General features: G+C 36.2%; 1 protein-coding gene across 1 annotated transcript in view; it reads right to left on the bottom strand.

Annotated features, from left to right (window-relative positions):
• Positions 1-1,417: 1,417 nt before the first annotated feature.
• The window catches only part of LOC123670194 (protein O-mannosyl-transferase Tmtc3), a 33,614-nt gene continuing 18,040 nt past the window's right edge, over positions 1,418-16,991 (bottom strand). Inside the window, exons 3-12 of the mRNA XM_045603703.1 lie at positions 13,896-13,977; positions 9,629-9,728; positions 8,126-8,241; positions 5,943-6,151; positions 5,418-5,622; positions 5,067-5,330; positions 4,508-4,993; positions 3,693-3,879; positions 2,848-3,128; positions 1,418-1,744 (exon numbers count right to left, since the gene is read on the bottom strand). Of these exons, the coding sequence (XP_045459659.1) occupies positions 1,418-1,744; positions 2,848-3,128; positions 3,693-3,879; positions 4,508-4,993; positions 5,067-5,330; positions 5,418-5,622; positions 5,943-6,151; positions 8,126-8,241; positions 9,629-9,728; positions 13,896-13,977 (2,257 nt within the window). The remainder of the gene's footprint in view (positions 1,745-2,847; positions 3,129-3,692; positions 3,880-4,507; positions 4,994-5,066; positions 5,331-5,417; positions 5,623-5,942; positions 6,152-8,125; positions 8,242-9,628; positions 9,729-13,895; positions 13,978-16,991) is intronic.

Here is a 16,991-nt window from a genome sequence, read left to right on the forward strand (position 1 = left end):
ATAATAAATATAACATTGGTTTTTATGAAAATAATTGGCCTAAATTAGGTGGATTTTTTAATAAATTTATTTCGCAACAAAACCCGGGTCGTACCATCATTGACTAAATTATAAGACATGGCACTGTTCTATAACACTTATTCAAAATTTTGTTTTACAAACTCGTAGGTATTACATAAGTACAAAATGTAATATTATTATGTTGCCATTTTGTAACCCGGATTTTGGAAATATATTCTATATTGTTGGAAAAACTACATACAGCACATGAAAAAAATGTACGTACATATTTGATGTTGATTATTGTAGTGGTAAAATAAGGCCTAATTTTCTTATATTAAACTATATTATTATAATCTCATTATGTCCATCATTTATCATCATCATTTTATCCTATCGCAGTCCACCGCTGGACTTAGCCCTCCCTAAATTCGCGCCATACATCCCGGTTCTCCGCAATCCTCACCCAGCCTCCACCGGCAATCTTAAGTAGATTGTCGATCCAGCGTTATGTCTATTACATATAAATCATTGGATACGCGTTCTAATATGGAATTATTATTTATAAAAAATCTCTTCTTTATTTTCGCTTTAGAACATAATTCTATTTACCTACTTAAACGCATAATTTAATAACGCTATTAAAACTGAGTTTCGGCAATAAAATTTAGATTTTAATGGAAAGTTGGTATAAATAAGTAAGTAATTATTGGTTTTTTCAATGTGATTACGAGATATTGATAACCGAAATTGTCGAAATATTATTTTTATATGATTTGAAAAGGACTCTGAGTTTATAATAACATGGTATATTTTATAGAATAGTCTCACTATAAAAATAATAATAGAAATCTTCTCATGTACCAAACTCTAAAAACAATTTTACATACTTTTACAATTCGTAACTTATATTTAAAACAGTTAAGTCTTTTCTATAATTCTATTTGACTTTTATTACACACAATGAGTATCCGTATACCAGGCTAATGACGAATAATGGTCAACTATGCCATTGCCACTATTCGATTTATAAAACGCTAGAAGACTAGTGCGCAATGAACGGTTACATATTACGCATTAAATTCGGGCGACCATTAGTACATCCCAACGGTGGTCAAGTAGTCGCATTAGCATAGTATACCCGACGAAAGCTCGTTCCAACATGTCCTACACATATAAATATACATAATTAGATTAAATGCCGTTAACTAATATCGAGAAAAATAAGCAAATTAAGCCGTTCTACGAGATCACTAAAAACCTATTCCATACACATTGCAGCCCTACCAATCGAAACGTATCAAAAAAATCGTGTCCCTCGATACAGAACGAAATCGAATACCCTGATCTTCAGCAAACGATACATAACGACCGGTCGACGTGAAAGTCCTATTTACACAGTGCAGTCGGTGTTTCGCTACGAGGGGTCGGTCTCGTGGGGGTCGGGGGGTTGCTGGGGGATGTAGTTCCAGCGCGCGCGGACCTCGGCGGGCGGGGGAGGGGGGTCGGAGGGGGCAGCGGACGGGGGGTCCGAGGGGCCAGCGGGGGTGTTCAAGGCGGAGGCGCGTCGCGCGCGCACTACCGCTAGATGGCGCTGTATGTAGTGCTCGTGCGGGGCGAGCGCGGCGGCGCGCGCGAGGCACTCCTCGGCGACGGCGAGGCGGCCGCGCTCCACGGCCACCACGCACAGGTTGTGCAGCGCCTGCACGTTGTCCGGCTCCAGCTCCAGGATGCGACGGTAGCACTGGAATTTTGATCGCATTATAAATAATACGCTTCAGCCTGTAATATCCCACTACTGGGCATAGGCCTCTTTCCCCATGTAGGAGAATATATTCTGCGGCGGATATATTCCCTACTATGAGTAACGATCGCTATCAGGTGTACATGATAACAATCGGGACCGACGGCATAACGTGCTCGCCGAGGCACGGTGGGAAGACATGGTGGGGAGCTGACACAAGTCATGTGCGGGGATCGAACCCGCAACCACCAGCGCAACAGGTACAATCCATGGCTGTGACCGTTGCGCTAACTCGGTGTTGCGGATTATAAATAATAAATATTTTAATTTATTTTATACCACTAGATCGGTAAACGAGCGAACGGCTCACCTCATGGTAAGTGATTACCGTAACTGATAGACGTCTGCAATATCAGAGGCGTTGTAAGCGCGCTGTCGATTCTACCCCTAATTCAAGAGCTCTGGTCACCTTACCATAGGAACACTAAACTGCTGGAAAGGAGTATTATTTAGCTGTGATCTTCTGGAAAGTCGAGGTACTTCTCCAGTCGGGCTTGTCTAGACTTTGAACAGGATATTTCCTGCTGTGCTCTACCTCAGTTATAATAAACGCCTTACACTCAACGAGCCCCCATTAGGATTTACTCCGATGTCGGGGTCGGGTAGCACAAAAGACACAAGCACCAACACCCAAATCACGATAAACATCTGTAGTATGGCCTATACAATTACCTGCCCAGTCCACTGTTGGACGTTAGTCTCCCCCAGGGTACGCCACAAAGCACGATCTCAGGCTTTAGCCATCCAGCCACTACCAGATACCCTCTTAATGAGAAAATCGAAGGCATAATTTTAATAAATATTAGTTGTTATTATGAAAAAGACGGTTCATGCGATTACATCAGCGTAGACCGTTGAAATCAATCGGACAGGGTGACATTTATGGTTACATCTCTATGGTTACCGCTTTTATGAATCGTACTAATACGTTGTACCAATGTTTTATTTTATTGCCTGCGTTATTTCTGTACAAAAGTTAAGAACTTATTTAATCGTATAAAAGAAAACTGTTCTTTGTATAGATAATAAATTAAATCACTCACGCTTTCAGCTGCATCCAAATCCTTAACGGAATTGATGTAAATATCTCCCAAGAGTACTAATGCCTTTACGTGGTCTGGATGGTGTCTGACTAGTTGCTTTAAAAATGGCGCAGCCTCTAAAGGTCTTCGTCTATCAGCCAAAAGCAGCGCCAGGTTAAACAGAGCTGATCTAAAGTCGGGTTTAAGATGTACAGCTGCTCTGAACCAGCGTTCCGCACATTCGGCGTCGCCTTCATCCATACAAACCATGCCAAGATTAAAATGTACACGCTCGTTAGTAGCTGAAATAGAAAGTAACATTGTCATTTTTCTTTTTGTTAATTTAGTTTCAGACTAAGACAACTAAATAAGTATGTAGTCTATGATAAAATTAAAATTGTCATGTATCGTAAATGTAACAACTGCAAGCAAACCTTAATAAATAAATAAATAAAGTACTACGTTTGAAATATGTAAACAGGATACTGAGAATATTCCTTTTTTTTTAAACAAAGCTAAACTTTCTAAATCACAGTTAATCAGGCAATAATACTGGGTAAAATTATTTAAAAAGCAAAGGATCTATATAAGAATTTTTTTAAATATGATTTTGCTATTTTATTCTTTTTTATATATACATACATCTATCATATTTAGTTTATCACTTGGCGACTTCCATTTCGTAAAATTTAAAATATGCTTATTTTGTCCAAGCATTTGATTTTGTAAGCATTTTGATTTTATTTAAAAAATGTTTAGCAGAAAAATTCTGACATTATAAGGCATATACTATATTCGCGAGACCGTAGAAAACCCGATTCACGTTAGCATTTAACTGAAATTAATGATAATGTTGAAAAACTCACCGTCTTTATCAAGTAGTTTTAATAACCGTTGTCTTGCGAGATGCCTTAAATCCGCAGCACCTAACTCCTGAAGTAATATCGCTGAGTTCAACAACGCCTGTTCGTGTTCTGGTTCTAGTTCCAATGCTTTATCCAAGTAAGCGAGTGCTTGGGAGGCTTTCCCTTGCTCCAGTAATACTACACCCAACTAAAATGTTGAATGCGTTTCAGTAAAATGACACTAACAGAATGACACTTTTTTCTAATTCAATCTAAATATCAAAGTAGTTATTAATATCAAATAATAATAATACAAGACTCTCGTTTGTACGATGAAGACTTGCTACTATAATATTACTTTTAAGGATAAATAATAAATCAGGATAATAAATGATGAATTACGTATTAAAATTATTGTATAAAGTTGTTAAAGTTTTAATAAAAACTAGCGACCCGTCCCGACTTGGTACGGTTGCAAAAACTATCAGTGTTCCTCGACTATATTATGCATATATTATGCATATGAACCTTCCTCTGGAATTACTTTATTTACTAAAAAAAACCGCATCAAAATCCGTTGCGTAGTTTTAAAGACCTAAGCATACAGACAGCGAGAAGCGACTTTGTTTTATACTATACATATACTTTATTGCACTAAAATTGCAGAAAAATTACACACCAAGTTGATGGCAAAGGTGGACTATGTAATGATATAAAAAATTTTCTTTTATATTCAAATATAGTGCACACAAAATGTACATAATAGGACGAAAGATTTTAAATTCCATTAAATAGCTAAATAGCAACCCAAAAAACAAAAGTACAAATAAACTTACATTGTAGTATATATCTGGGTTACCGCTATCATAAAGCAAAGCTCTTTCGTATACTTCCTGTGCCTCCTTTGTTCTATTTAATTTTATTAAAATATCACCCCTATTTATGTACGCCTGTGTATAATCGGCTCGCATGCTAATGGCTTGTCTGTATAACATATCCGCTTCTTCTAATCTTGTGGCATTTTTCGATATTAAATTGGCTAAATTTAGGAAAACGTTTAAGTGATTTGGGGCTATTCTTGCTTGGTAAGATTCTCCTGGTTTGGCCTTCGGTAGTAATGATTTTGCTTTTACATATGCGTCTTCAGCTTCTTGGTACTTTCCTAGATGATTAAAAGTTCTGCCTACGTTAATATGAGCACCGACATCGTCTGGTTGTACGCTGACAGCTGTTTTAAAGAATTCTAACGCTTCTCCGTATTTTCCTTCTGCCTCCAAAGCGTGACCAACATTGTTGTAAAGCTTTGCATTGTTTCGATTGACCTGAAAATATTGATTTTTATAAGAAATGCATCAGTTTGCAAATATATGTAAAATATTTGGTAGATATACTTACTTTGAGACCTGAGGCAAAAATGGAATATTCAGTCTTCCAGTCCCAATTTCTTACATAAGTTTTGGCACTAAATGCCATAAGAAGGAATATAAGAGCCGCTGCAGCTAACTTTGCCCGTTTTTGAGCTACTAATCGCCACCCATGAGCAACTAACAGACACCATCCCATGGAAGGCATATAAAGAACTCGTTCAGCAACCACGAAACCGACAGGGAAGAAGAGGTTCGAGGCTGGTAGAAATGGTAGGACTAATAATGCCAGTCCCTAAAATAAATTAAAGTTTTTATTAGAATAAGACAATATCTGCTAATTTCAAAATCTGGACAAGATAGATCTATTTAATTAATATACCATTGACAAAGCAGAACTGCGCGTTCTTAGTGCATGTATTGCACCAGCTATCAGAGTTGTGGCCAATGCTAAAGTGGCTAAATTTCTTGGATCTTTCCAGGAACGAACTAAGGCCACGGTCCCCATCGTCCAATCACAGCATAACGCTTCTGGCAGAGTTAGCAGCCAGGCATTGAGAGCGGGCAGGTATGCGAATGTTAAATGTCTGCAAGATATATAACAATGATCAGTACTCAAATAGTTCATTACAGTAAATTTTATATACATTTATATACCTAACTAGGTACTACTCCTAACTGTGTTTCTTCAAAAGGGGTTTTTTTTTTTTTTTTTTTTTTTGTAAGTAATATAGATCACATTCCACGTAAAAAAATCCTAGCCCGTTTCAAATTTTTACATATATAGACGACGTACATATACATAGCTACGATACTCTTATAGACGCTACATTTTTTTTTTTTACAAATTTGCAACCTTATATATTAAATGAGAGATATTAAGTGAGTGTAAAATTACATTTCCTACCTGGCTGGGGGTGAAGAAGCTCCAGCGGGGTTGTCAAATCTCGTGAAGACCGGTAATTGCGCGCCCATCACATGTAACCTAGCGGCTAGAAGTGCCAACGTAGCGCAGCATACTGTGGCAACGCGTCTTGCTGCCTCTCCACACGCGCAACCCCACCCTCCTTTCCCCCAATATTCGAGCCATGATCTTCCCGTGTTGTTACCACGGCGCTGGTAAATGAGATAATATGAAATTGGAACAAGCGTATTAATTTTTAAAGCGTATGTTTGTCACAAAATATCTGTCTATCTAAGACAAGAATTGAAAAGATGGACGTCCTTTGTTCAGGGCTAAACATAGGCTAAAATACTCGTAGATAGAATCATAGATTGATAGAGTTAAGTTAATATTGTCTACTCGTGTGTTGTTTACCTATCGATAGGTTTATCGAGATATTTTTACGATATTTACTTTGTATACAAGTCAAGCTACAGGGTACAGATCTTGCTCTTCTGCGAAGAGGTAATGACGCAGAAGGAGACCGCGGAGCGGGCCAGAGAGGAAGACGCCTCTGCTGGCCCACTCCGGCGCAGACGTACGGGGGCAAGGAGAAGGCGGTTTGCCCACCTCCTCCCCCCCTCGTAATAGTGGGGTCGGCGGCCGATAGTCGGGGGACTTCGGCCGGCCGGACGACACGACCCCATACGTCTGGGGGTGGCCTTGTTGTGAGCGAGGCCACCCCATCATCATGCCGGGGCCCGGAAGCTTTGTCCGGGCCTACCGCTGAGGCGAGGTGGCGAATGCTAGCGCGACCCCTCTCGCCCCACCCAGGCGGATGACTGCTCACACGTGGTGGTTTTTAGTCAGTAGGAGTCTGACATAACCCTCTGGCGCCCCCGCGCTGGAGGGTATCCATGATGGATTTTCCCCACGTAAAAAAAAAAAAAAAAGGGTACAGATCTTATTATATAAACTGTATTACACTCACGGTTTTACCGTTGTTGTTTTGACACTTCTAAGATATAAGTTGTTATGGGATGTATAATGACATTCTCAGAACAGTAGTTAAGGTAATGGAGTATTCTTTACAAACCAGTTGAATTTGAGTTGACGCTAGGAAAGATTTAAAAAATATTACATTTATCTTGTATCGTTATCTGTGGATCGGTAGGTAATTAAAGAATCTAACCTTATTATTTACAGTAATACAACATAGCTATTCAAATATAAATTAGTTTTCTTACGTAAAATTAACCTGTTTGAATGAATAATGATAAATAAATATAACGAGTAACGCATATTTTGTAACGCTCTTGTCAGGCAATCACCAGGTTACTAGCCACCAGGTGCAAGTCAAGCGTGCGTAAAGAAGTTTTACTTCAATAATAAATGCCTCACACTCATCGCCCCTCACTAGGATTTACTCTTATATCGGGGATCCGGAAACACACGTAATACACAAGAAAAACATCCAGATCACTGCAAATGCCATGTGCAGGATCGAACCCGCAACTGCCAGCACCATAGCTATAGCCTAATGCTGTGACCGTTTCGTTAACGCGTCGTCAATATATACTATAGGTTAATTGTTAATAGTTAATAGGTTAATTGTTGGCATCCTTGAAATAAGTGTACATGTATAGCTACAAGTTATACGTACGTAAGTGCTACACAGTCACGCTCTCTTCGACTTTATGGATAAAACCACAATATGTTCCAAACCCATTTGTTCCGGTTTAAAGTTTAGTTTGTAGCCTCAATCCACTCTAATATACATATGTGTATGTTAAATCCACTACAACTACATTTTCCAAAGTTTAGTACACAGTCCAATGTCACGAGAGCATGAATCAGGCTTTATTAGTTCAATGAATTTATTGAGTTGTTTTTAGCATTTGATGTTTCCATGTTTAAGTTGTACATGGGCAAAGGTCCGCCTCTCCAGTGAAATGGAAGGTTGATTAATAATCGTTTTAATCGTACGCCATTGATTTTAGTTTCTGTTACATTACGGGACTTACTTACCGTGAATATCATTTTCGTGTTCCAGATATTTCAGCGACGTCGTAGACGTTAATGCCACGGTCCAAAATATCGGGAGTTTCAAAATGACAATCGTGGCATTCCGTATAAGTGTAGATACCTACCGTAAAGTCATAAATTTAAATTTTATTTTATTTAACTATTTCTTGAAAGTTATTTACCTTCTGTGCAACAAATAGTTCGTAGACAACACAGACTGCCGTGATTGTGATGCCTTGCTCCTTACACAGCATAGCGATGCCGACACAGGTCGTGCACGCGGCAACGTAGCGCCAGTCTGAAGGAACAAACAGACAACTTTTATATTATTACAGTATTACATGACATCGATAATATTACGAAAACATTTAAATAAGAATATATACTACAAAAATAAAATTGCCTATAAATATTTATAGATAAATGTTAATTAATTAAATTTTTTTAATATGCTTACTTGGGCAGAAATAAATTTTCCAGAAGTCGTTACAGCGATTTTTGAGAACTCTATTACAAATATATGTACGAGTATTGCTTGCTTCGTGACAGAATCACTGAGATACAACGATTTCTATGTCAATATAATAACATTATAAGCGTTTAATTATTTTGTTCTTTTGAAGTGTATATACAAAATGAATATATTTTTGGCTACTATTCAAGCAAGTCAGTTCAAAGTTCGCAAAGATTGCGCTTATCACCTACTTAACCGCAGGGCAATGGCAGATTGAGTGAGGCAGGGCCTTTCAATGACACAATACGAACCTTAAGGCTGCACTTTATCTAAGGCAAGAGTATTGAATATGTCCTATTGTGCGCCAATACTGTCCCTTCTATTTACTTATTACTACTTTTACAGATTTAGCAAGAATCTAATTATATAACTTTATAAGAAATTGTTACTATTATTAACTATTATTTTCTGTTAAATTGAAAGCGTTTTGACTTTAGGTACATAATTACATTAAAGACAGACAAATTAAGGTTTAATGTTGAGAGTTTTCATCTAAAAGGTCCTACAAAAATATTGATTAATCTTTAATAAGACCCTTGGTAATTACGGAATCACGGTCTAACGATTAAATTCGACCCGACCTCGTTTGCAGTTTTTAACCCCATCAAGTCAGATCAGAGTTAAAACAAAAATGAACGTTGAGTGGAAGCTTCCGAAACATTTGAGCTTTCGTGCGAGCTTAACGAAATTACATTCCTGTAGCACAGGTAACGTACACATTCGGCTAACCTTTCCTAACAGGGATTTCGGAGAAAGTTTGCGCAAATTTTACGAGTTCTCATACTTTATAACTTGACCCCTGAATTACATCCTCAGTATGAATACAACTTTCCGGAAAATGGTTTAATGACATTCTAATTGCTTGGAGACGTCAAACTATTCAAATATTTAAAACGGCAAAATTTTACTTGTTACTTGAAACTTGAATTTATTGAATTAAACCGGTAGTACCTGGGTTGCCTATTAAAAAAATAGTTGACAACATGTGTGTGATTTATTAAAATAACGATTCGAAAGTGCTCTTGATTAATTTATATTCAAAAATAAAAAATAAGATGGTACATAAATAAACACATCAAGTTTTGATACATCCATCAAATAAAACACATCGTTTAGTACAACTTTCTCAAGTTCCACAAGCGTGAAAGCGACAACAGGATTATGAATGTACCTGTGTACCGTCTCCTGCTGGCCGCCCGCGCGTAGCAGAGTAGCGCACCGAGGAAAAACAGGGATGACAGCATTTCTGCCCTGCCCACGACACCTGTCACCTGTACAAAGAGTTAAATCGCTTTAGCTTACATCCTTAGTTATTAGTTTATACTAGATCGTTGTGTGATTAATATGTTTTGTCTACGTTAGCTGTTCAGATTTCTTAAATGTATTTGTAAAGAAATGATAAGTACAAATATAATTTTAGAAATACTTTATTGATATAAAGAAGAGACTCTGTTTATATTCAGTATTTTATTTCAACCGTGTTTCGTATATTAAAACAGGAACCAAAAATATAAAGAGGAAATAAAAAATTTAGGTAATTTTTAAAATGAATTGACGTGAAACAAAATAGGTACTTTCAGATTTTCTCGTGAAAAGTTAATGAAATGCCAGCAAAAGCTTACAAATCTCAACCTCTTAGAAATCCGGCTCAATCGGGCTTCGAGTTACTTTTGTAATATTCTCTAGTAATAAGGAGGGTACAGTTGTGAGGGTCCATTAAAATTTCTCCTTAAAAAAGAAAGAAAGGCGCCTTTTAAAACGTAAAAATAATGAGAATGTTTCGAACGGATCTAAGAGATAGATGTAAATTCTATTCGATTGGAGACTCGTTTAGTGAGATGCTGAGTGGATTGAATAAACTAGAAATTGCTATATAGGACGTACTATCTTACCTATTCTAAATTGTATAATAGAGAATGTCTTTAAAATTTCTCAATGTATAAAAAAGTTGAAAATTTTGTAATTTTTCCAATCACCTACAAGTCCTAAAGCTTAAGAGAGTCTATAAACGGCAAACATAGTTAGAGCACGAGGCGACGGCAGGCGCCTTAGCTATGTCCTCTTACGACTTCATTACAAACAGTTTTGCTCGGAAAATAAACAAGTTACGGAACTATGGCAGGAACTACGCCTGTATTTTTGCTCGGTTAGACGGTGGAGTTGACACTGTGCTTTATTTGGTTCTATTGTAAAGGAAAATTGATTATACCGTCTTTTAAGATGTAATTAGTATTGTTACTTCAGCTCAAAGTCGTAATTTGTTTTATAAATGTAAAGAGCGTCGAGAAAAATATGAGCTATGACGGTGATTACTTTCAAATGGTTGAATAACTCAAATTGTTTAATAAAAATATAAATAATAACAAAATTATATTTAATGGAACGAAAATAAATCAAGTTTGGTTTTATAGCAGTATTTTTTAGTTTTAGTTTTTTTATTTGGACGATAACGGTGATATATAGGTACATATTATAAAATAATGTACCTCGTCGCGTCCTTCCGTCTGTCTATCTGTTCGCGGTAAACTCAAACACTACAGCGAGGATTTTCATGCACTTTCACAGACAAACAGAGTGATTTATTAGGAATGCTAAGTGTATAATTTGATTAGGTTTTGTATACATATTGTGGAAATAATAGTGTCAATCATTGTTAAAAAGATCGAAGTACACCAAGCCACCTGAGAGCATTCATCGAATACGCCGCTTAATTCATTTGAGATATACCAAAGCAATGTATGATGAAATTATTCATCTCTTAGATAAAAGAACATTTATAAGGGTTTGGTCACGTGCAATGTGGTAGGTAATTGGAAAGCAATTGGAACAGACATACATTACAACTTTTATACGTAAGGTGTCCTTAGCATCATCATGCACATCAAGATAATTATTCTTGAACGTCATATAATTTTAATGAATGTTTTAGAATTTATCGGATTAAAATAAATCCAATTGTAATCCATACTGCGCCTTATGAGTAGTATATTTTTGCTCAAATTAGTGTATTAGATTATATACGCTATATTATATGAATCGAAATATCTAAAACAATTTCAAATTTTTTTAAAACATACTTAAGATTTTTAATAAAAAAAAGCTACAACCCAACATCTCTATATGTACCTATACATATGATGAAAAATGCAGATTTAAATGTAGTAAATTTTGACGAATCTACAGTGAATTGATGTTTTAATGGTTTTATTTATATTATTATTCCCCTGCATATTAATGACATGTAGATTCGATAGATATATAACTGACATCGAAAAAGGTTTTGAATATTTTATTGCTTTTTAATTGTTTTAACATTTCACAGTTTTTATTATTATTCTAGACACTGTAAAAACGTAAGTTAAAAACGAATGTTAGTATATTTACGTCTGATTTAATTAGCTTTATACCAATTCATTCAATTACATTTATAGTAAAAAAAATATATATTAAAATCTGACTGTAATGTATAACAACAGAACATGTAATATAAATGGTTTATATCATTTTCGAAAATAGAATGAAGTTGGATTAAAACTGTAACTGAAATACGAGTATTTATAATAATAGATATTTTTATTGTAATTATAGGTACGCTATATGTTCGGCATATTACTAATGCAATATACAATATAATGGCAATATACTAATCTCAATAGGTTCAGTTATCAAAGTTATGAAAACCGAAGAAACTTTCTATGATAGGAATCCGTCAGTCTAATCTAGTATTTTATACGGCTAAGAGTAATCTAGCTAGTGTAATTAATGCCTGCGTTCTCAATCAGGACCTTTGAAGGGTTACGTCTGCCTATTACCCACATTTCTAATTGATTGGGTCCTTTTATGATTTAGGTCCCTTCACACGATTACGGATCTTTAACGTGTCATTACACCCTCTTCCAGAGAGAAACAGCTGGTGACAAAATTCTCGGAAGAAAACTTTATACACCCAAAGATACTACAAACCTCCCATTTATCCTATATATCTAGATAAATCAAGTTCTAAAGAACTATTTTTACTTTTTCATAGTGATTAACAATTGCTTATTATCTAACACTATACACTAGGAAAGCTATAATTTATTTTTTTGTCTTATGTTTAAACTTCTAAGTTCTGAAATATAGAAAATAATTATAACGTAACTTTTACGTGTAAAAAGAATTTGATTGGATTGTATATATATATATATATATATATATATATATATATATATATATATATATATATATATATACCTAGTGACTTTGTACTCATTTATCAGTATCTTTATAATAACTGTTGATAGAATCTAATAATTTCTGTAGGTATGTTTTCAAATATATGGCAGTACAACTGTACTTCATTTTTATTAATTACTAGCTGGGCTCGCGACTTCTTCCGCATGGAATAGTGACTTTACATGTTCAACGTGTTTCTTTAAATTGGCATAACTTTTTTATTTACGAACCGATTGACATGAAGCAGACACTAAATGTTAAGCTAAGGTTGCTACAATATATTAGTAAAAACCACTTCTAAATCGGATAAGGCGTTTTGGAGATTAGCGTGAACAAAAGCACAGACAAACAGACAAAAATTCTGACAATAATGGTTTTGGGTGCTATTTGCATTAATAAAGATCCCGATAATATTTTTTCTCATATATCTTAAATGAACAGACAGCGACCCGTTACATTTTTATTTTATGTATTGATTGTGATGACATCAAATATATACGTTGACAAGCGCGCGTGTCAAACGTTCTGACAGCGCGTGGATTCATACACGTGAATTTAAATTAATATTTATTAAACGTGTCAGACTAGGGGTCAATAAATAATTAAAACTGCGTTGATCTAGGTTTAACAACGGAAAGCCGAACAATTCTTGTTTTGTCTGTAATATTTAAATGAGTTTGCAAACTCAACCCACACTCGATTATTTTCCTTCGTGTCTTCTCCATCATACGTGACATTGGCTGTTTTGTTTCTAACTTTTGTTGGTAATAGTATATTTTCAAGCTCTATAATTTTGTTTGCTGGCAAACGAAAAAAAAAAACCGACTTCAATTACATCTATAAGTAATGCGACGTTGGTATAGGAGAAAATTGGCAAGTAAATATGTACGTTTTATTAGAGATAACTCAACAAGTATTCCTAAAATCTTTCTTCAACCAAATTTAAACAGGACCACATCACATGCTCCAGCTTTCGATTAAAAAAATGATCAAAATCGGTTCACCCAGAAAAAGTTATAAGCCTAAGTCTGACCTTTATTACATAATAATGTTTTAAAAACAAAATTAGCCGCACCCAAAAATTTGTCGCTTTAGCCTCCACTCTACTCAGCCTACTGGTAAATTAAGTACTGGTTACACTGATACACATAAAAATACAGTCGAATTGAGAACCTCCTCCGTTTTTGAAGTTGGCTAAAAATTGTTTATGATTGTTCACTTACTGCTTCGCTGTGTATAGGATGCACCGCAAACAAGATGGCCGCCACGAAACTTGCGAATTCCGGGAGGAACATCGCGCAAACTCTGAAACAAAATAAACTGGGTCAGTCTACAACTAATCACGCAATGCCGAGTGAACTTTATCTACCTATTTATATAGTAATGCAAGGTGATTATTTTCGAAAGTGTCTTTTTATTATTTAAAATTTTAAACAGTTTTGGTATGTAATTTATCAATTATCCGCCATCGTAGAAATTTTAGAATACTGTGTCCTTTTTAAGACTCTTTTTAATCCTTGTTCTCCTTCGTATCTACGGAACCGCTTTTCTTTCTCTCACAGTGATGATTCTCCATGCAGATCTCTTAAACTTAGGGGGCGGCAAAATTTAACAATACTTAAATAATAAAAATATTTTGTAAATATTTAAACCATGTTTTGTTGCATTATTTTTATCGCAACTACAAATTCGAACCGATTGAAAGGAGAACGGAATTTTTAATTACTTATTTCGTGGCGAAGTCGGGGAATCCCTTTTCTTTGAATGAGCGACGCGCAATGTCTTTACTTGTGAAAATTACACGTTTATGACTAATGATCAGCGAGAATGACTTCTATTACATACAAGATGTAAGGGACAGCTATCCTTTAACTCCTTTAAGGGATAGCTGTCCCTTGCATCCTGTATACGCATTAAGTTGAATATAGTTTATTTCACTTACGGGGCAGTCCTTTTAAGGTACGGGGATGTACACGATTCTTTGAAAAAGTTTGACAATTCGAAGAAGATTTTATTGATGGATCGTCAGTTGTCCATTTCACATCGTCTCGTATCTTGATTATGTTACGCTTTCCAAATTGTTATTTTTGTGCAAATAAGTACGTGTAGTGGTTGTGAAATAATTCAACAACTTTGTGCAAAATTGAATTTTTCAACTGTGTGAGTATTAAATATTATATTTATGTAATTGTATGTTGGAATGTTTAATGTGTTGTTCAAACTTGCATTAATTTGCTTAATTTATTAAAATAAAAAAACCGCCGATGTGTGAGTTTTACACTCGTGTACCCAGGGTTTCGTACAAATAGTCTAGTTAAAAAGTTTAAAAACGTGTTTAATAGAAATAAAGCTCCTAAAAATATCTGTGATAGCTCATTCTATTCGGAATGCCGTCTAGAAAAATGTTTTCTTAGGGTTTACTAGCACATAAAAAATTGCGTTTGTTATTAATAAAATAAGATAAAAAGGTATTTAGTTTTTCATCAATATCGAATATAAGATCTTGAAAGAGGAGGAAATTTACGCTTATTTTATTACGCTTCCTGGAACTATCTCTATTATTCATATATATATATATATATATATATATATATATATATATATACATAACATACATAATAATCACGCCTCTTTCCCGTAGGGGTAGGCAGAGACCACTTCTTTCCACTTGCTACGATCCTTACATACTTGTTTCGCTTCATCCACTTTCATTATTCCCTTCATACATGCTCGTCGGTTTAGGGTACTCTTGACCTGGCCTTTTTTCAAGACGTCCCCGATTTGGTCTTGAAATGTCCGCCTAGGTCTACCCCTTCCAACACTTCCACTCACACTCGCCTTATACACTTTTTTCGTCAGTCGTTCTTCATTCATTCTCTCGACATGACCAAACTATCTCAGCATACCTTTCTCAATTTTTGTCACTACATCTTCTTTCAGACCACACCGTTTCTTTATCTCACTATTTCTCATCCTGTCACTCAGTTTAACTCCTATCATACTTCTTAACGCTCTCATCTCAACTGCATTTATTCTGCTTTCATGTCTCTTCTGCCATACCCAACTTTCACTTCCGTACATGAGTGTCGGAAGCAACACCCCCTCATGCACAGCCAAACGAGCCTTTTTAGACACCTTCCGACTGCTCATAAAGGAGTTCAAAGCTCCGTTCACCATGTTTCCTGCATTCACTCTTCTTTCAATATCACTCTCACACTTTCCATCTCTTGTAAACTTCGAACCCAGATACACAAACTCATTCACCTGTTCAATTTGTTCATCTCCAATCACGATATTACAGTCTGTCACTACCTCATCTCTTTCAAACACCATCACTTTCGTCTTCTTTACATTCATCTTCATTCCCTTTCTAACAAAAGCTCCACTCATAGCAGTTACCATCTCCTGCAACTCCTCGGCCGAGGACGCAAGTAGTACTTGGTCATCAGCATAGAGAAGACATTTGACGAGTAACTCACCCATTCTCAACCCACTTTCATTCTCTTTTAACTCTGTCAAGCAATTGTCCATGAACAAGTTAAACAGCCACGGTGACGCTACACATCCCTGTCTAACACATTTTTCGATATTAAACCATTCAGTGTATGCCCCGTTTATCCTCACACAAGCACTAGAATCCCTATAAAGAGATTGTAGTGCTCGCATGAGTGCGCCGCTCACACCGTACACGGACAATGCTGACCACAATTCATTCCTCACCACTCTATCATAGGCCTTTTCCAGATCCACGAACGCGCAATAGACCTTTTTGTTTTTTGCTAAAAACTTTTCGGCTATGCACCGCAAGGAAAAGACCTGATCCGTACATCCCATTCCCTTTCTAAATCCCGCTTGTGCATCCCATACTTTTTCATCTGTTTCATTCACAACCCTTTCAATCAACACTTTCGCATACAATTTACCGACGACGCTGAGAAGGCTTATACCGCGGTAATTTATGCAGTCCTGCCGTGACCCTTTTCCCTTATACAACGGCACGATTACGGCTTTGCACCAGTCTTCCGGTACTTGCCCATTTCGCCAGCACAAATTGAAAAGGCAGTACAGCTGGCTAGCCACTATACCCTGTCCAGCCCTCAGCATCTCGACGGTGATCCTGTCATACCCTGCAGCCTTACCTAATCTCATACTTTTCAGCGCTTTCACTATTTCATCCATGCTTATCTCACTTTCATCGACATTTATACTACTCTCAATGGAAGGTGCCGGATGTTGTACCTGCACTTCCTCTCTTTCAAACACACTTTCAAAATACTCTTTCCATCTCTTTAACACACATTCTTCTCCATTTATAACGC

Source organism: Melitaea cinxia, chromosome 4 (assembly GCF_905220565.1).
Source record: "Melitaea cinxia chromosome 4, ilMelCinx1.1, whole genome shotgun sequence".
Classification (NCBI taxonomy): domain Eukaryota; kingdom Metazoa; phylum Arthropoda; class Insecta; order Lepidoptera; family Nymphalidae; genus Melitaea; species Melitaea cinxia.